The sequence below is a fragment of the Drosophila simulans genome, chromosome 3R, assembly GCF_016746395.2.
Source record: "Drosophila simulans strain w501 chromosome 3R, Prin_Dsim_3.1, whole genome shotgun sequence".
In the NCBI taxonomy this organism is placed as follows: domain Eukaryota; kingdom Metazoa; phylum Arthropoda; class Insecta; order Diptera; family Drosophilidae; genus Drosophila; species Drosophila simulans.
In genome coordinates this window covers 543,741-559,456 of record NC_052523.2, presented here as the reverse complement: position 1 = coordinate 559,456, position 15,716 = coordinate 543,741, and the positions used below count along the sequence as shown (strand labels likewise).

The 15,716-nt window shown below is 39.0% G+C and overlaps 1 protein-coding gene and 1 pseudogene across 9 annotated transcripts in view; both read left to right on the top strand.

Annotated features, from left to right (window-relative positions):
- The first annotated feature begins 289 nt into the window (after positions 1–289).
- LOC123327305 lies at positions 290–1,681 on the top strand (annotated as a pseudogene).
- A 1,806-nt stretch (positions 1,682–3,487) lies between these two features.
- Positions 3,488–15,716, top strand: part of LOC120284921 (neurotrimin-like) — an 85,873-nt gene continuing 73,644 nt past the window's right edge. The window contains exons 1-3 of one of the 9 annotated variants that reach the window (XM_039294424.2): positions 3,488–4,086; positions 4,137–4,342; positions 13,098–13,214. In XM_039294424.2, the coding sequence (XP_039150358.1) occupies positions 4,047–4,086; positions 4,137–4,342; positions 13,098–13,214 (363 nt within the window). In that variant the 5' untranslated portion in view covers positions 3,488–4,046. Of the gene's footprint in view, positions 4,087–4,136; positions 4,343–13,091; positions 13,215–15,716 lie in introns of those variants that run through there. The other 8 variants (XR_005544138.2, XM_039294426.2, XM_039294427.2 and 5 more) reach the window with 8 other exon arrangements.

Genomic DNA, 15,716 nt, shown 5'->3' with positions numbered 1-15,716 from the left:
GATGCGAATGCTGCCATCGGCTCCAGGGAAGGCAGAAACGATTCTGCCGAGCCGTGATTCGTTCGATGTAAGATTGTCCTCCTTGGTAGTCGTTACTACATCGGCGACTTGGAGATTCCTAGTCGGAAATTACATTTATTGATTTTGTGGAGTTCTTTATATATACTCTTTTTTCTACCGTGCACTTAACTGTTGTTGAGCCTTATGATGTTGCCATCGATTTAATATCGACTTGGCTCCGCCTTTTATCTCGGGCTCAGCCGTGAAGCAACGGCCCTCCAATAAGGAAATGGCGGCCAGTCAAGATCTTTTGTCCTATCTCAACGCAGATGTAGATAGCCTCTCCATATGCATTCTGAGACGCGTCACAGAATCCGTGATTCTCTGTGGTAACTTCCGGCTGATACCAGACCAATCTCAGAACGCGAATCTTGTGAGGTCGGAATACCCATGTCAGAACGATTGCCACCTCTGATTCACTTCGGTGGGAAGTTTATCGTCCCAGCCTAAGTCCTGCAACCAAATATCCTGCATAAACATTTCTGAACGGATGATGAACGGAGCGAGCCACATTTGGATGAAATTCAAAGCGATTTGAGTGAGCGCTTGAATTCTTAGTTAATGGGGAGATTTCAAGGCGCGCCTCACAAATCCAAGCCCACTCAACTTTGGCTGAGGGTATTTCTTCGTGTGATTGGGGCCATCAGCAGCGTTCACAGGCTATGCTAACTGGCTGGACTTCTATTCTATGCTTACGACAATAATAGATAGCCATCCTGACTATGCTATAGCATTTGATTTGTTACAAAACATATTTGCTAATCGTCGTTTAGTGTTCCAGGCACACATAACAGAGATTCTAGGGCTAAGGGCAGTGGAGAGTGGTTCCGTTTCAATTCTTCGTCAGCTGTCGGATAAATTCAACGCTCATATTTGTGCGCTAAATGGAATGTGCTTGACGGAACAAATCGCTGGATTCATTATAGTCCAAGTACTTGTCCAAAAGTTGGATCCGCCGAGTCAGGCGAAATAAGAGGAGCATTTGGAGGACCCAGTGTTCAAAAATGCAATTCTGACATGGTAATCCATGGCATCGTTTTTGGAGCAGCAATGCAGGACGCTTGAGAACATGGAGTTTGCCATGGAAAGCTAAGCGCCATGCAGTCAGGTGGGATGTAATAGAACATCTGATTTGCGTAGGTCCGCCCTTCTTGCCACAAGCCTCAACCCTGCGAACTGTGTTTTCAGCAATGATTCTTGGCACTCAATTTATCACTGCCAAAGTTTTAAGAACCTGAACCGAGTCGATTGCGAGAAGAAACTGGCTCTTTGTTTAAATTGCCTCAAGACTGGGCATCAAATGAGTGCAACTCCAGCAATTGCCGTGTGTCTGGGTCTAAGCACCACGCCCTGCTTCATCTTGGAAACTTGTCCTCGCCTTCACAACATGAAACGCTTGCCTTTGACTCGCAACATGCCAAAGAACCCTCTGAATTGCCTGGAACGGCTTGTGCTCTTATTGCACAGGATCTTAGTAAGAATGTTGTGCCCCTAGCCACTGCCACCGTATTAGTGAGGAACCGTTCAGGAATCTTCGTGTCTGGCCGTGCCCTGCTCAACGATGGATCTCAACTGCTTCAACTTAAGAGGACAAGATCGGCAGGTTATGTCACCGGAATAGTCAATTCTAGTTTTGAGTCAGATGGTTCGTCAGCAAACATTTCAATGCGATCTCGAACGTTCCTGACAAATATAACTGCTGTTATTGCCTCCAATATAATTGAAATTGACATTCACATTTGCAGCTGGAACATACCCCAAAACCTTAAGCTCACGGACCCAGAGTTTTCTTGCTCTCAACGCTTTGATTTTCTGATTGGCGCCAGTCTCTTTTAGGAACTGCTGTGCATCGGTCAAATCAAGCTAATGCAAGAGACACGGTTGGGATACGTTGTTTCCGGGTGTTTCAGTCGCTCGGATTACACACACTCTATAACCTACAACATGAGCGGAGAAGACAGTGCTAGAATTTCGTCGAAGAGTCTCTTTTGAAAAATCTCCGCAATCTAAAGAATCAGGACAACCATCAACTGGAGAAGTCATCGTTGGATTCAGTGACCGAAACCCAATCAGCGTACCGAGGGATAATACGGCTGAAAATCGACGAAGCGATCAGTAAATGAGGTGTGTCTGCTGCCCCTTAGGAATTCTGTAGAAAGTCACGCTTCCAACGAGGGGAGTATGTTGGGCCTCGCAGCCGCCAGCAATTCCTAGTATTGTTATTTGGTTACATGCAAACTTTGAACATAAAGTTCAACTTTACTGTGCCTCAGCTTTGCAGCAATATCATCGTTCACTATGCTGATCGGCTGCGTGAGCATCTAAGCTCTCCCCTCTCTCGCTCTTTCTTTTGTACACTCGCACCTATACTTTTAGTTTCTACACCAATAAAATTGTTTGAAATGTCTATACAAAAACATCGTCTTTTAATTGTTCAAAAACAGCTAATAAAAAAGCTTATTCGCTCAACAGTCAATAATTGGAAATAATACTGAATCTTGCTATTAAAAACTGGCTATAAAAGCGGACAGCTCCAGAGGGAAATATTAAATAAATATCGGATTTTATCTTTAATAAGCGGACAAAAATTTAAGACCAAGTCTGAGAAAAAGCCGCCAGAACTGCCAGAAAATACTTAAGAATACCTTGAAAATTTCTTACAAATTTGGAGGTAATTATTAAATAATTATTTGGAAAGTTTTTAAAAATTTTTGTTCGGAATTGTTTTATTTATTTTATTTCGATTTTAGGGTATCGATCCCAGAAGGTATCGGTTACATGAAGTTGAAACACGTTATGCGAATTTTAATGACGGAGAGGGAGGTACACGCAGAAACTGAAATTATTACCAAGTCATTAAGACCTAAAAATACCCACTCCGCTTTTAAGTGAGTATAGCTTAACAGTTATTGAGAAAGATGCTGGACAAATTTTTTGTCAAGAAAAGAGGTAAAGTAAGCTTTGATCGTATAAAGATATCGACCGGCCACATTGAACAGAAAGGAGGAGGGAGTCTATTATTACAAAAATCAGTATTTGGCGACAAAAATAAGCTGAATATAAAACAAAAGATAATTCTATAGTCGAATTCCTCGACTGTGAGATACTCTTTACTCAGCTAATGGCATTGCGATAGATCTTGGGGAATAAAATGAGAAAAAAATTTAAAATGGTTTACAAAAGTGAGCGAGTCCGTTTTTAGCGTTTTTTAGGTGTAAGGAGGGGTATGTGTATACCAAAGTGTTTTTGGTAGACCGAAAGAAATTGGCAAGACATGCAATCAAACGAAGAAAAATCTAATAATTTTTTTAAATGTGTGGGCGTGTCAGTTTTTGGCAGTTTCTGACCGTCAGAGTGGGAGTGGCAAAAAGTTTTTTGGCAAGTCGATAGACCAATTATCAAAAGTGGGCGTGTTGTGGGCGTTAGAGTGGGCGTGGCAACATAAGTCAACAAGCTTGCGCTTCGTTTATGTCTATAAAAATATTTTACTCCACCACTGAGACTTTCTCATTCAGGATCTTGTCGAGTATACCAAAATAAAAATTCAAAGGCACGCTTCGTAAACAAGTACTATTTAAGTAATCTCGCGTTATTATATTCCAGATTTCGTACCATTCAAAACAATATGCAATCCGTTGCAGTAATTTTGTGAACAATCCATATATAGAGTGTCTCTTTACGCAGTTTTTAAATGTAAATGTAAATGTGTTAACGCAATTCCAGTGTCTTGCAAGTGAGCTACAAATTGTCCTGTCGTACAATCTCCCAGTATAGTTTCCATATCGAGTCACACGTGATTTTATATAATTATAATAATATAATTAACTTAAGAAGAAAGGCTAGCTGCCGAGAAAAACTTTTAACATTTTTATAGACATTTATTACTGCGCATGCGTTTGCGCATGTGAAAGGTGATACAAGAAAAAAACTAAAAAGTTCCCTGAACTAATGTAGTGTATGATGACTGAAAACTAAAATCATTAAAAATGAAAGTTTTTTTAACTTTTCGAATATTTCTTTGCATTTGTAAGTATACTTAAATGTCTAAAGGAACATACAAATAATAAGTTACTTAGTAATTTTAAGGGAAACGTGCCCACAAAATTTAAGAGGGAATGTTACTGTGACAGACCTGCATTTAATAAGTGAAAACATTGTTCCAATGAGAAGGGTTCTGGATAGAGGCCCTTACTTTGATACTTCAGCTACTAAAAACGTGACATCCTTAGTTGGGATAACAGGACACCTAAATTGTCGCATTAAAAATCTTGGAAACAAAACGGTGAGCTCATGTATTCTTCCTTTTTTCACGGATGTACTCTTATATATTTTAGATTATACCCTTCTAAAGGGTATGAAGGGTTTTCTATCGTAGGCGTTTTAAAGTAAAGAATAAGTCTTAAATTTATATATTCTACCATTTACTTTGTATGTTACGAATTGTCATTACTTTGATTCCACGTTAACCATTTCGGCCTCAGCGATGCTTCTGGGCAGTATGAACTGTTTAACGATTCACTGTGACCGTTGTATTTGTTTTTACCGGCTCATAATTAGTTATTACGGTACTTTTGTATGTATTCTTAAAATTGAATCAAGCAAATGCACTTCAACCGATCATTTAGCTTAGTTATTTCAAAGAGAATGGCTGTTCGTAGCGAATAGTTATAAAAGTTTTCATTAAAAAGTATGTAACAGGCAGAAGGAAGAGTTTCCGACTATATAAAGTATGTATATTCTTTATCAGGATCAATAGCCGAGTCGATCTATCCATGTCCGTCTGTCCGTATGAACGTCGAGATCTCAGGAAATATAAAAGCTAGAAGGTTTCGGCATACAGATTCTAGATACAAAGACGCAGCGGAAGTTTGTTGACCGATGTCCCCACGCCCACTCTGACAATTCTATTAGTCTTGTAAATTTCTATTTGCCAAAAAACTTTTTGCCACGCCCACACTAACGCCCTAAAGCCGCCCAAAACTACCACGCCCATACATTAGAAAAATGTTTAGATTTTTCTTTGTTTTACTGTTTGTCTTGTCAATTTATTTTGGCAATTCGATAGAAATTAACAATTAAAAAAATAAATAATAATAAATTAACTTATGAAAAAAATATCTAACAATTTTCCAAAAATGTGTTCGTGACAGTTTTGGGCGGCACCCTGACTTCAAAAATAACGAATTGGTTGCCATAGCAACTCTGTTTACTCGATAACTAACAATAATCCAGCGGATTTATTTTTCGACCGCTCGCGAGCGGTCAAGTCTTGACTTATTTCAGAACACAAGTCCTGGAGGACGTTAGAGGATTGATAGAATATAGGCAAGGCCTAGCAATTGCAGTTCATAACAAGAACAGAGCTTCTTACGAAGCTCTTACAGCCAGGGCGCCAAAGTGTTTGTCGCTAACAAGCTGTAACGAACTGTTTTTCTTAGTTCTGCTCGCTCGAGTTGCAGCGGCTAGCTCAGAGAGTTTGTGTGTTCGTCCCACCAACTTTATGATTTGTGTGATTGCCCGACCAAGGAAAATACAGTTTCAGATTAAGTTCGCTTTATTTACATCTATTTTAAATCTAACGTCTCGGGTGATCGCCGTCTGATGCGCGGCGTTGCTACTGCGACGCCTTCCCTATTTGTCTAGTGTGTCAACTGGGATTAGGTCGTTATGGGGCAGGGTGTATCGTCCACGGGTTAAGGAAACGCTCGGCCTGGGACCTCCTTTGCTCACCACTGACTCCACTGACTCTTTCAACCGCGCCAGGTCCTTGTTTCTCTACTCCAAAGATCAGCCTCCACTTGTACTGCTCGTCCTACTGTGTCCTGTGCGCCTCTCACTGCCCGACACTTCCACAGGTCGCTCTTCACTGATTTCTCCACGTTCTAACTCACTGTCTCCGCCTTCAGACTTCGTTCCGACTCTCCTCGAATATCCTTGCGTCTTGTTACTGACTGCCCCGAGCTGCACTTGCGCCGTTATTATAGGCCACGGGATCCCGTTATTTCGCCTTTTGCGCCCGGCCCGCTCGCGTACAAGGTGCAACTAATTTCCCGTTAGTTTACGGTGTGCCCAAAGTCCGCACCGTTACCGTTCGACCTCCATGCCCTTGGCCGGTCTCTCCGCTTTGCCGGTGTCAAAGGTTCATTAATTACTGCTCGACCTGACCGCCCTTGACTCTTTTTGCATTCCAGCCGTCTTCGCTGTTGCTAGGCCGCTCCCCTGCACTAGGATTCGTGGGGAGATTTAAGAACTTTTCTTGTTAAGACTTTTGAAAACACCATAATACACTCACACTTTTTTCCGTTCCAAGAAAACACAGCACCAACATTACTTAATATTCGCACACACTTCCAATCTAGTATAAGTTCTTTCCTTTTAAAAAAATGTACTCATGAGGTTACATTCTTTAATCAATTTTGCATCTTTCTTGCCCATATGGTGGGACATCTTCAAGAATGAGGCTCCAGTTCTCCCTTTACAGAAAGGCATAGTCTGGCGTTTCAATGGCCATTTCAAACTGGCATACGTAATTGACATGTGAAAACTTGACACTACTTAGGAGCTTCACATCAGGAGGTGCAACGCGAGGCGGCGCTACTAACGGATCCCAGACTTGGGGCGCTTGTACCGCACTACCTAGAGGTTTCACAGGAGTTCGTCTCAAGATTTATGGGTAAGCCGCGCAGACGTCGTTCGTTTGATTGGATTGGGTCCTTAAGGAAGTGGATCGCGGGCTTCCCAGATGCTTCGGACTGGAACGCCATAATTCGTACGCCAGAGAAAGTTGTAAAATCGGCCGACCAACAAGTCAGGATAAACGCGGGATTATTGAAAGCCTCGCATGAATCCTTGAAGCAACTTAACGAGGTTACAGCGAGAGTCAATGCACAAGGATCTGATCATCAACAGTCAGGTCAGCAATTTGACCCAAGCTTGTTTGTTAGCTAAATCAGGGATCTCCCGTTTACTGGATCACGAGGAAGTACAGTCGATTTTAACCGAAGACAGGAACTTGCCGTGCGTGTTAGCAAATGGAACGGAGGTTCTATGTATATTTTTTTTTTTCAGCAACCCTTGATGGGAGCAAATCATAATGGGCGATTGTCTCTTCGTTGCTAACACGACTGTTTGCCCAAAGAAGAGAAACCTGAAGATGGACGAAAACAGTTGCATCCTAAGCTGTTAAAGGGCGGTCTGGAAAGATGTGCCTTCCTAAGAACAACGAGACACGCATAGAGCTGGTCGAGGACGGAACAATGTTCTTGTCCAAATTTAACGGGACGTTGAAAGCTGGACTCATGACCCACAACTTGGCTGGAACTTATTTAGTCCAGTTTAGTAATGAGTCGGTCAGAGCAGACGCAGAACCTACACGAGTTATTTCCAAGCCACTGTAGAACACGGTTCCAATAGATGTGGCAAGGTCCCGCTCCAATCAATGTATATTTTGTAAGTGTTCTTAGATCTACAGTATAAAGGGTTCTTAGCCTAAATCGAGGAGCAGCGCTGCCGGCATAGTCTGCAGCGGCGCTTATATATATTCGAATTGTCGCCGAGCGACGTCGCTGGAGTGGGGGAAGTGCTATACATATGGTATGCCGTCAGTGCTTTGGGCCAGAGTTTGCTGACTATGCAGTTATGTTTGCTGTACTTCAAGTGGATGCTTGCATTACGCTTGCACATGGGCCGGACTGTTTATGTGCACATTGCAACAAAGTGCTACAATGTGTTTGTAAGTTGAAAGGCTGTTGACATATGGGTATTGAGGGTACCCGATATGTGTGCCTATCACACATCCCTCCTTTTTAAAAATAACGTATTTTTTTTGTTTCTTTTTTTATTTATTTTTAAATTATAAGGAAGAGATTCATTATAAACTTTTTTTTTGAGTATGTATGCATTTATACACATTTTTTTCTACGTATAATGAATAAAATATTTTTTGTTTTAACGTCATAGATTTGAAATTTTTTGATCTTCAAGCATATTCCTTGCTCTTTTATAGGCTACTTTTAATCTTAATTTACTTTCTTTAGCATAGTCATCAATATTATAAAATGGTTCTATGATATTGGTTGTAAGGAAATGTTTGCTAAATTGTTAATTCTACCAAATACTAATTCGTATGGACAATAATTATGTGCCATTAAAGGCATCTTATATTCTGTAATGAACGTCTTCATTGAATCTTACTTAAAAATAAAATATTCAAATATCGCTTTGGCTACGGTTTTACGCCAATTTTGCAATGCGTCCTCCTTGTATTGGGTCAAATGTGGTGTGGACATTATAGCTTCTTTTTCTAATGTCACCGGATTGAGTAGCGCTACTCTCAATTCGTTTAATTCTTATTGCCCATATTTTTTGAAAGTTCTTATGAAATATTTTCAAAGATATTTTCCCACGGTGCTTGGTAGATTTTGTGTAAAATGTCACCTATCTGAAGAAGATCATAGAGACACTATTTACCTGCCGGCAAGCAAAACAAATCCTGGTTTCTGGTTTTCTTACCATATTGATTGGAGAAGACCAAGAACGATTTGAATCCAAACAAAAAGACAACGGTCCATGAATTTCCTTATTAGGTGAAACAACCACGTCAATACCATAGATAATACTAAGTACGTGCCAATTGAGCAATTTCAACCTCCGAAGAAGCCTATTGCTTCCTTTAAATTATGGCCCTGAAACAACCAATCATATTGCTTCTTTTAAATTATGGCCCTGATGGAGCTTGCTCTGACCGACTTCCAGTAGTTCGTACAGGATATCGGCGCCAATCAATGCATTGCAATGGTGCAAACGGCAATTTTGAAGCTAGGCTGGCATTCTATAATGTCGGTCAAGTATTCAGACTCTCGAGATCTAATTGAAATTACTACTGACAAACCAGTCCGCAAACTAGAACCGCTTATTCCGGTAACAGAAGGACATGACTTCGACTTCTTAAGTTGAAGCTGATTTGCGTATCGGGATGTTATGGGATGCAGTTGAGAGCCCAAGTCGAGAAGAGCACGACAAGATTGAAAAAGTTCCTGATAATAAAATAATAATAATAAAAAAAGTGTGTCCAGGAGCAAGAATGTTTTTTATATACCGATAGAAATGGAAATGAAAATAATTTACTCAACGAGTAATGGGTATAAAAACGTGTAGAGTATTGGTTTATATTGAATATCATCAGGGACATCAAGCGCAATTGCTTTTATGCAAACTAGTCTTTCCATTAGGAATTATTAGTTTTAGTCCTTATATAAAACTTAAATTTAATTTCTTTTATGTCTTCTAAAGTTTCTATTAAATATTTCTTGAACTGCTTAGGGTATATCTAATATTGTATTAATAATTATATATTTTAAATTTGTACTTCTATTTGCCTCTATATTATTATATTGATTATATATATATAATTGAGCAGCAGTTGTTTATAAAGCTACCTTTTATAGTAGTCAAGATTAACAACTTCAATTTTATAAAGAAAGTTTCACGAACTCCCTCTAGCCACCGCAATAGCGACCTGTCATTAAGATAGAGCAATCGTTTGATTAAAGTTATGGGACTTAATTTATAAGGTTAACTACCTTAATATAATAAATAAAATTTATTATATTAAATATTATAATTACAATAATTATTAAAATCTTAATGCTGCTGATGTAGTCTTTGTCGGGTAGTAGTTGTTGTATCTTGATGTCCTTGTGGTATGCAATTGTACTCTTCTTGTGTAAATTTATTTTTGCGGTTTTTTTTGATCGTTACCGTTTTTTAGAATTCCCTAATCAGATGGCATTAGATGGAAGAGAACAGCTTTATTCTCGTTTCATGCTTTTTGGAGCACCGTCGCTACAAAACAAAAATTAAGCTGTGCCTTCTGACACATGCACTTTTAAATTGATGCCCTTCCGCGCAACGCTTTCTTTGTTAAGAAAGCTCTCTTTCTCTCTGTTTAATTTGTCTTCATTTTATCTTTCGCCACCTTCGTCTAACAAACATTGCATCGTTGGACCGGCACCACCTTTGGCGCAGTCCTCTGCTGTCTACATCAAAAGCTCGTCAATCTCTTCGGTGTTGGCACTACTCATTGAATTCCCATATAAACCTCACTCACTCATCGGCATCTACATATGTCATAAACACAACCCAATCCAGCCAACAGGAGCACTAAAATTAATAGCTTTAAATTATATTTTCAAAGCATAGCTGGCAATCGTATAGCCAGACTGAATTTATTCGGGCTCGACCGAACATTTATGAACATTTACACATGTAAAACCTCAACTTGGAAAGAAAAAAACACACATGCAAGTGGATTCCAACATATACGTTAATGGGAGGATCGAAAACTCACAAATTAGCCAATTGCGATAATGCTACTCCCAGTTGAATAGCAAGGATCCACGTGTATACATATCCTCGATCGTTCGCATCACTAGATACACTGCGATCATAATCTTCGCATACACTCTCGCAGCGTTAACCTCTGCAATCGTCTTTAATCGGCTAACGCCAACAAAAATATGGCAACATGGTTGGTTGCATGGTTGCATATATTTTGATTTTTGAATTGATGTAAATGTATGCAAAACGTGATGCAAAAAAAAAAAAAAAAAAAAAAAAAACCGAACCTTTCACGCCCACACGTATAAACAATTTTTTAAAAGCCAGATAATATATGAAGTTTCGAGTTGCCATTAGCTCAGTAACAGGTATCGGGGAAATCGACTATTTCATTCTCTCTCGTTTTGGTTTGAGTTGTAAAATTTTCATTTACGTATTCAGGATCACTTATGATTTATGTTAGGTTAAACCTTTATTAATTCGCTGTTGCTACTGAATGCGTTGTTAAACAACAAATTGTGTTTGCAATATTCATATTTAGGGACTTCAATATTCAGGAAGTGAACAGCAAAACACACATAAAAGTTATATTTCTGCGCATTCATAGCCAATTAACAAAGTTAGCGCTAATTCTTCTTTGCGCTTAGCAACTATGCTGTCGCTTTGGAATTGTTATGCTAATGGGCGTTTAGTTTTTCAGGCGCATGTCACTGAGATTCGGGACTAAGGGCAGTCAGTCCTGAGTGGTTCTGTTTCAATGCTTCGTGAGCTGTCGAATAAATTCAACTGTAATGTTCGCGCTCTAAACGGATTGTCACAACGGAACAAATTGCTCGATGCGTTATTGTCCAAGTACTTGTCCAAAAGCTGAAAATGGGAGGAGCACTTGGAGAACCCAGCCTTCAAAAACGTAATTGTAAGTTGGGAATCCATTGCAGCATTTTTGGAGCTGGAGCGGTGCAGGACTTTGGTGACTATGGACTTCGCCTTCGAAAGCTATGCGTAGGTCAGTCTTTTCGCCACAAAACTTAACCCTCCGACATGTGATGCTTCTGGGCATCCTTGATAGATTCTTCCAGTGTATTTTGTGGAGAGATTATCCGTGCGTGTTTAAGAGGGATACTGTTACTTATGGCACGAAGCCTGTTTACTACCTATGTCTATGGTTGAGGAGGCGACAATTACAGTGGGTGCTGAGATTCTTCGCCGTGACTTTTATTGTTGATTTTTTGATATCAGCAGACCTCCGCAGTCTTGTCCATCTTGAAGTTTGATGGATGCGATTTTACAAAAACGCTAGGACTCGCCTGAGATCCGGTGTCTGATCAGATGTTGTTCTTATTTTCAACCCTTCAATCAACTTCAAGGTCTTGCAGGCATTCAGTTTTATCTGCAATCACTCGGTTTTACGATCCTCCTGGCTTGGTTAGCGCATTAATCACCTCTTTGGCGCAAGATTCAGAGTGGCAAGATATATGCTGTAGGTTTGTACAAATTCGATATGCCTCATTCCCACGATTCGCCCTGTCTCCATGCTCTGAACTAGAGATTCATGGTTTTTGCCATGACAGCATTGAAGCTTATGAAGACTGTGCTTATGGAGGAGCTCTCAAGATTCAACGTGTTGCAAACCGTGTGTCTGCAGGAGTTGACTGGGACAATGGAATGGCGCTTTCTTTCCCGAAGAGCTCTTCCCAGCTCATCCCATTTGTTGGCCCATGGACCGCCCTATCTGAGTAGTTAATTATGAGAAGAATAATATTGGGGAATAAAATGATCAAAAATTTAAAAGTTGCATACTTTTCAGCGAATCTAGTATACTCTTTTACTCTACGAGTAACAACACCCACAAACCGCCCTAAACTGCGAAGACAACTTTTGTAAAATGATTTGATATATTTTTTAATATATTATTTTCCTGCCAATTTCTATCGGTATACCAAAAACATTTTGGCCACGCCCATTTTACCATTTTTGGTAACGCCCACAAGCTGCGAAGAACTGCCACACGCCCACACTTTTGAAAAATGTTTTGATATTTTTTCATTTATTTATTAGTTTTCTAAATTTTGATCGCCCGTTTTGTTGTATAACCGCCCAAAACTGCAACGCCCACACTTTTAATAAATGTTTCGATTTTTCTTCTTTTTATTGTTTGTCTTGCCAATTTTATCGGTATACCAAAAACACTATGACCATGCCCCTCCTTTCATCTACAAAACGCCCAAATGGTCACGACCATGCATTTGAACAATCAATCTCTTTGATCGTCGTTATTCTTGTTTATGAACCCAATGTGGCTTTCCCATCATAATCGTCGTTCATCATTCGTCTTCGTCGTTATTCTCTTGCATTTGTCCTTACGCATGTCTTTTTTAATAGCATTGTGTGCAGAAATGGTTCCTGTATAAGGTAAACTTTTTAGGAAGTTGGTTTCTGAACTTCTGAGCGCTGTCATAGTCATTGGTGGGCGCTAACCACAAAACGACTACATCTTTAAAAAATACCTGAATATATTTGAATATTATTTGGTCAAAAATTTGCATCGATATATCAGATAGATTTTACGATTTCTCCCTCGCACTTTCACTATCTAAAGGTATGCTTGTATGCTGTAGACTAAGAGATAATTTATTTTTTGTCGCAACCAATTGTAAATAAATAATAAACGCCCTCATACAAAATTTTCTTTTTAATAGGTGTCATGGATACGGCATAGGGATTTGCATCTGCTTACTGTATCTGAAAGCACTTACACTTCGGATCAGCGTTTTACTTCCATTTACAATAAGCAAACTGGAGATTGGTCCTTACAGGTACGACACTTAGTTTTAAGTAAAGATATATATACCCAATATTTATATGCATTGGGGGTGGTAATTAATGTTCAAGCTCGACATTATTTATATTCCTAATCGCGAGGACGAGTTCGTGTTGTCCCAGACACTAAACTAAATGACCGCAACATTATTCATTTCGATAGTCTGTCCGATTTTTGAGTATGGAACACCTATTTGCAGTCCACAATACGTTGTTCACTCGGACAGCATTGAATAGGTCCAAAAAACTTCTTACTGTTCGCCTAGCGGAGCCTGCGTTGGGATGCAACCCTTATATCAACTCCCTCCAGTTGTACACTTTTAATTAATTTACCTTCCCTAGCTAACCGTAGAACGATGGATTTGTTAGCTTATTCGTGGTGAAGTTGATAGTCCCGATTTGGTTAGTCGGCTAAACACATTTGTTCCAAGTAGATTCACTATAAACTACGTACCTCTAAATTTAAATCATCTTAAAGAGTAATATATTCTGACAATAATTGACATCATCATATTGTCTTTAATCTTGACTCTCTGCTGCTCTGAAAGCAATCAATTCTAAATATTTTAACTTATGATTGGATCTTACTATTAAATATAATTATTTTATTTAATATTTATTTCCTCGCATATATGCTTTTGTAGGCTTGGCAAAAAGTTAACACTACTTTGAAATTAAATTAAATTATGAAAAAAATATCCAGTGGCAACACAGGTCAACAAACTTGCGGTGCGTCTATGTCTCTAGAATCTGTATGCTGAATCTCAACCTTCTAGCTATAATAGTTCCTGAGATCTTGACGTTCATGACGGTCATACGGACATGGCCAGATCGACTCGGCTATTGATCCTGATCAATAATATATATACTTTATATAGTCAGAAACGCTTCCTTACTCTACAAGTTATGTGTATAATAACATCAATAGCTTTCATTATATTTTGCGGTAAAACTGATATTATTATTATTAGCTTTTTAGATACATTAAAAGACGAGATTTTTGTAGCGAACGATATGTTTTTATTGGTTTTAGCGGACGAGATTTTGAGAGTATTAGAAAGAGCGCAAGAAAGAGGAACTTAGATAACGAAAAATAATTAGCACAGCTGAGGTGCCGCAGAGCTAAAAGTTGCCATATTTACAAGTATTAATTTTAGGAATTGCAGTGATATTTCTAAAAAAGGCTTCAATAATATTTGCATATTTTCTAAACCCCATGGTTATTTAACACCAGCAATGCCAAGCGACCGCTCAGGTCGAGAATCAGAATTAAAAAAAATTATTTTCGATTAACCATGTGGGTCCCCTCTCTAAAGATGTACTACGGAAAGTTTTATAGCGTTAACGGAAATGCAAGTTCGCGCTACAAAACTACAAAACATCACTGTCCGCTTTGGAAAGTCATATCACTCGACATTTGTTAAAATTTCCGTAATGAACCTTGTAGTGTTTTTTAGATTCCGGTTAGGTTTTCCTTTCGTAGAGTAAAAGGGTATGTTCGATTCGTTGAAAAGTATGTAACAAAGGGAAGGATGCGTTTTCCGGACCATATAAAGTATTTGTATTCATGATTAGGATCAACAGCCTTGTCGATCTGGACATTATCATTATAAATATATAAATAATATCAATTATATATAATATATTTTGACACTCCACTCTAACGCGCCACAAACAGCACAAAACTGCCACGCTCACAATTTTAAACAATTTACGGATATTTTTTTCAAAATTTAATTAGTCTTGTAAATTTCTAATCGATTTGCCTTTTTGCCACGCCCATTCTACTAACGTCCTTAATCCGCCGCAAACTGCCACGCCACCAATTATTATCTTTAGTTTAGCCAAAGACACTAAAATAGTGTAACGCCATACGATTTTTTAGGCACGCGATTTTTGGCCGTGGCTCTAGAGGTGGCTCTAGGCTCTCTCGAGTTTTTGTTCAAGGAGCGAGAGAGCGGAGAGCGCTACAGCAAACAGCTCTTTTCTACGCATACAGTGATATCAGACAACTGTATGTGTGCACACGTATGCTCATGCATTGTAAATTTGACAAAATATGCCCTTCACCTTAGAAGTTCGTTGACTTTAAATCTATATTATTTTTTATCAATTGGCACCATGCGAAAATGATTGTTTTGCATTGCCTTAACGTTATTACTATTTAAATAAAGCTTAGAAATAGTAATAGCCGAATCTATGTATGTGAATATAAAGTACATTACAGCTACTTTCAACTCAAAGCTATGGAACCGTCGAGAAGAAAGGCTCAACAATCTTAAGTCATAGCGACTTTCATCTTAAGGCTACACGAGTTTTGAATTTATGCCTTATAAAGTAACAAGTAATAATAAAGTTACAATCTTACTTATAAAGTATCAAGTATCAATTTCCTTAGCCCTGACTGCGGTAATCCGAAACAATTTCCTAACGAGAAATGTACTTTTATCTGGCCTCATTTTCATTACGCTAGTAGACCCCATAAAACCAAATTTTTA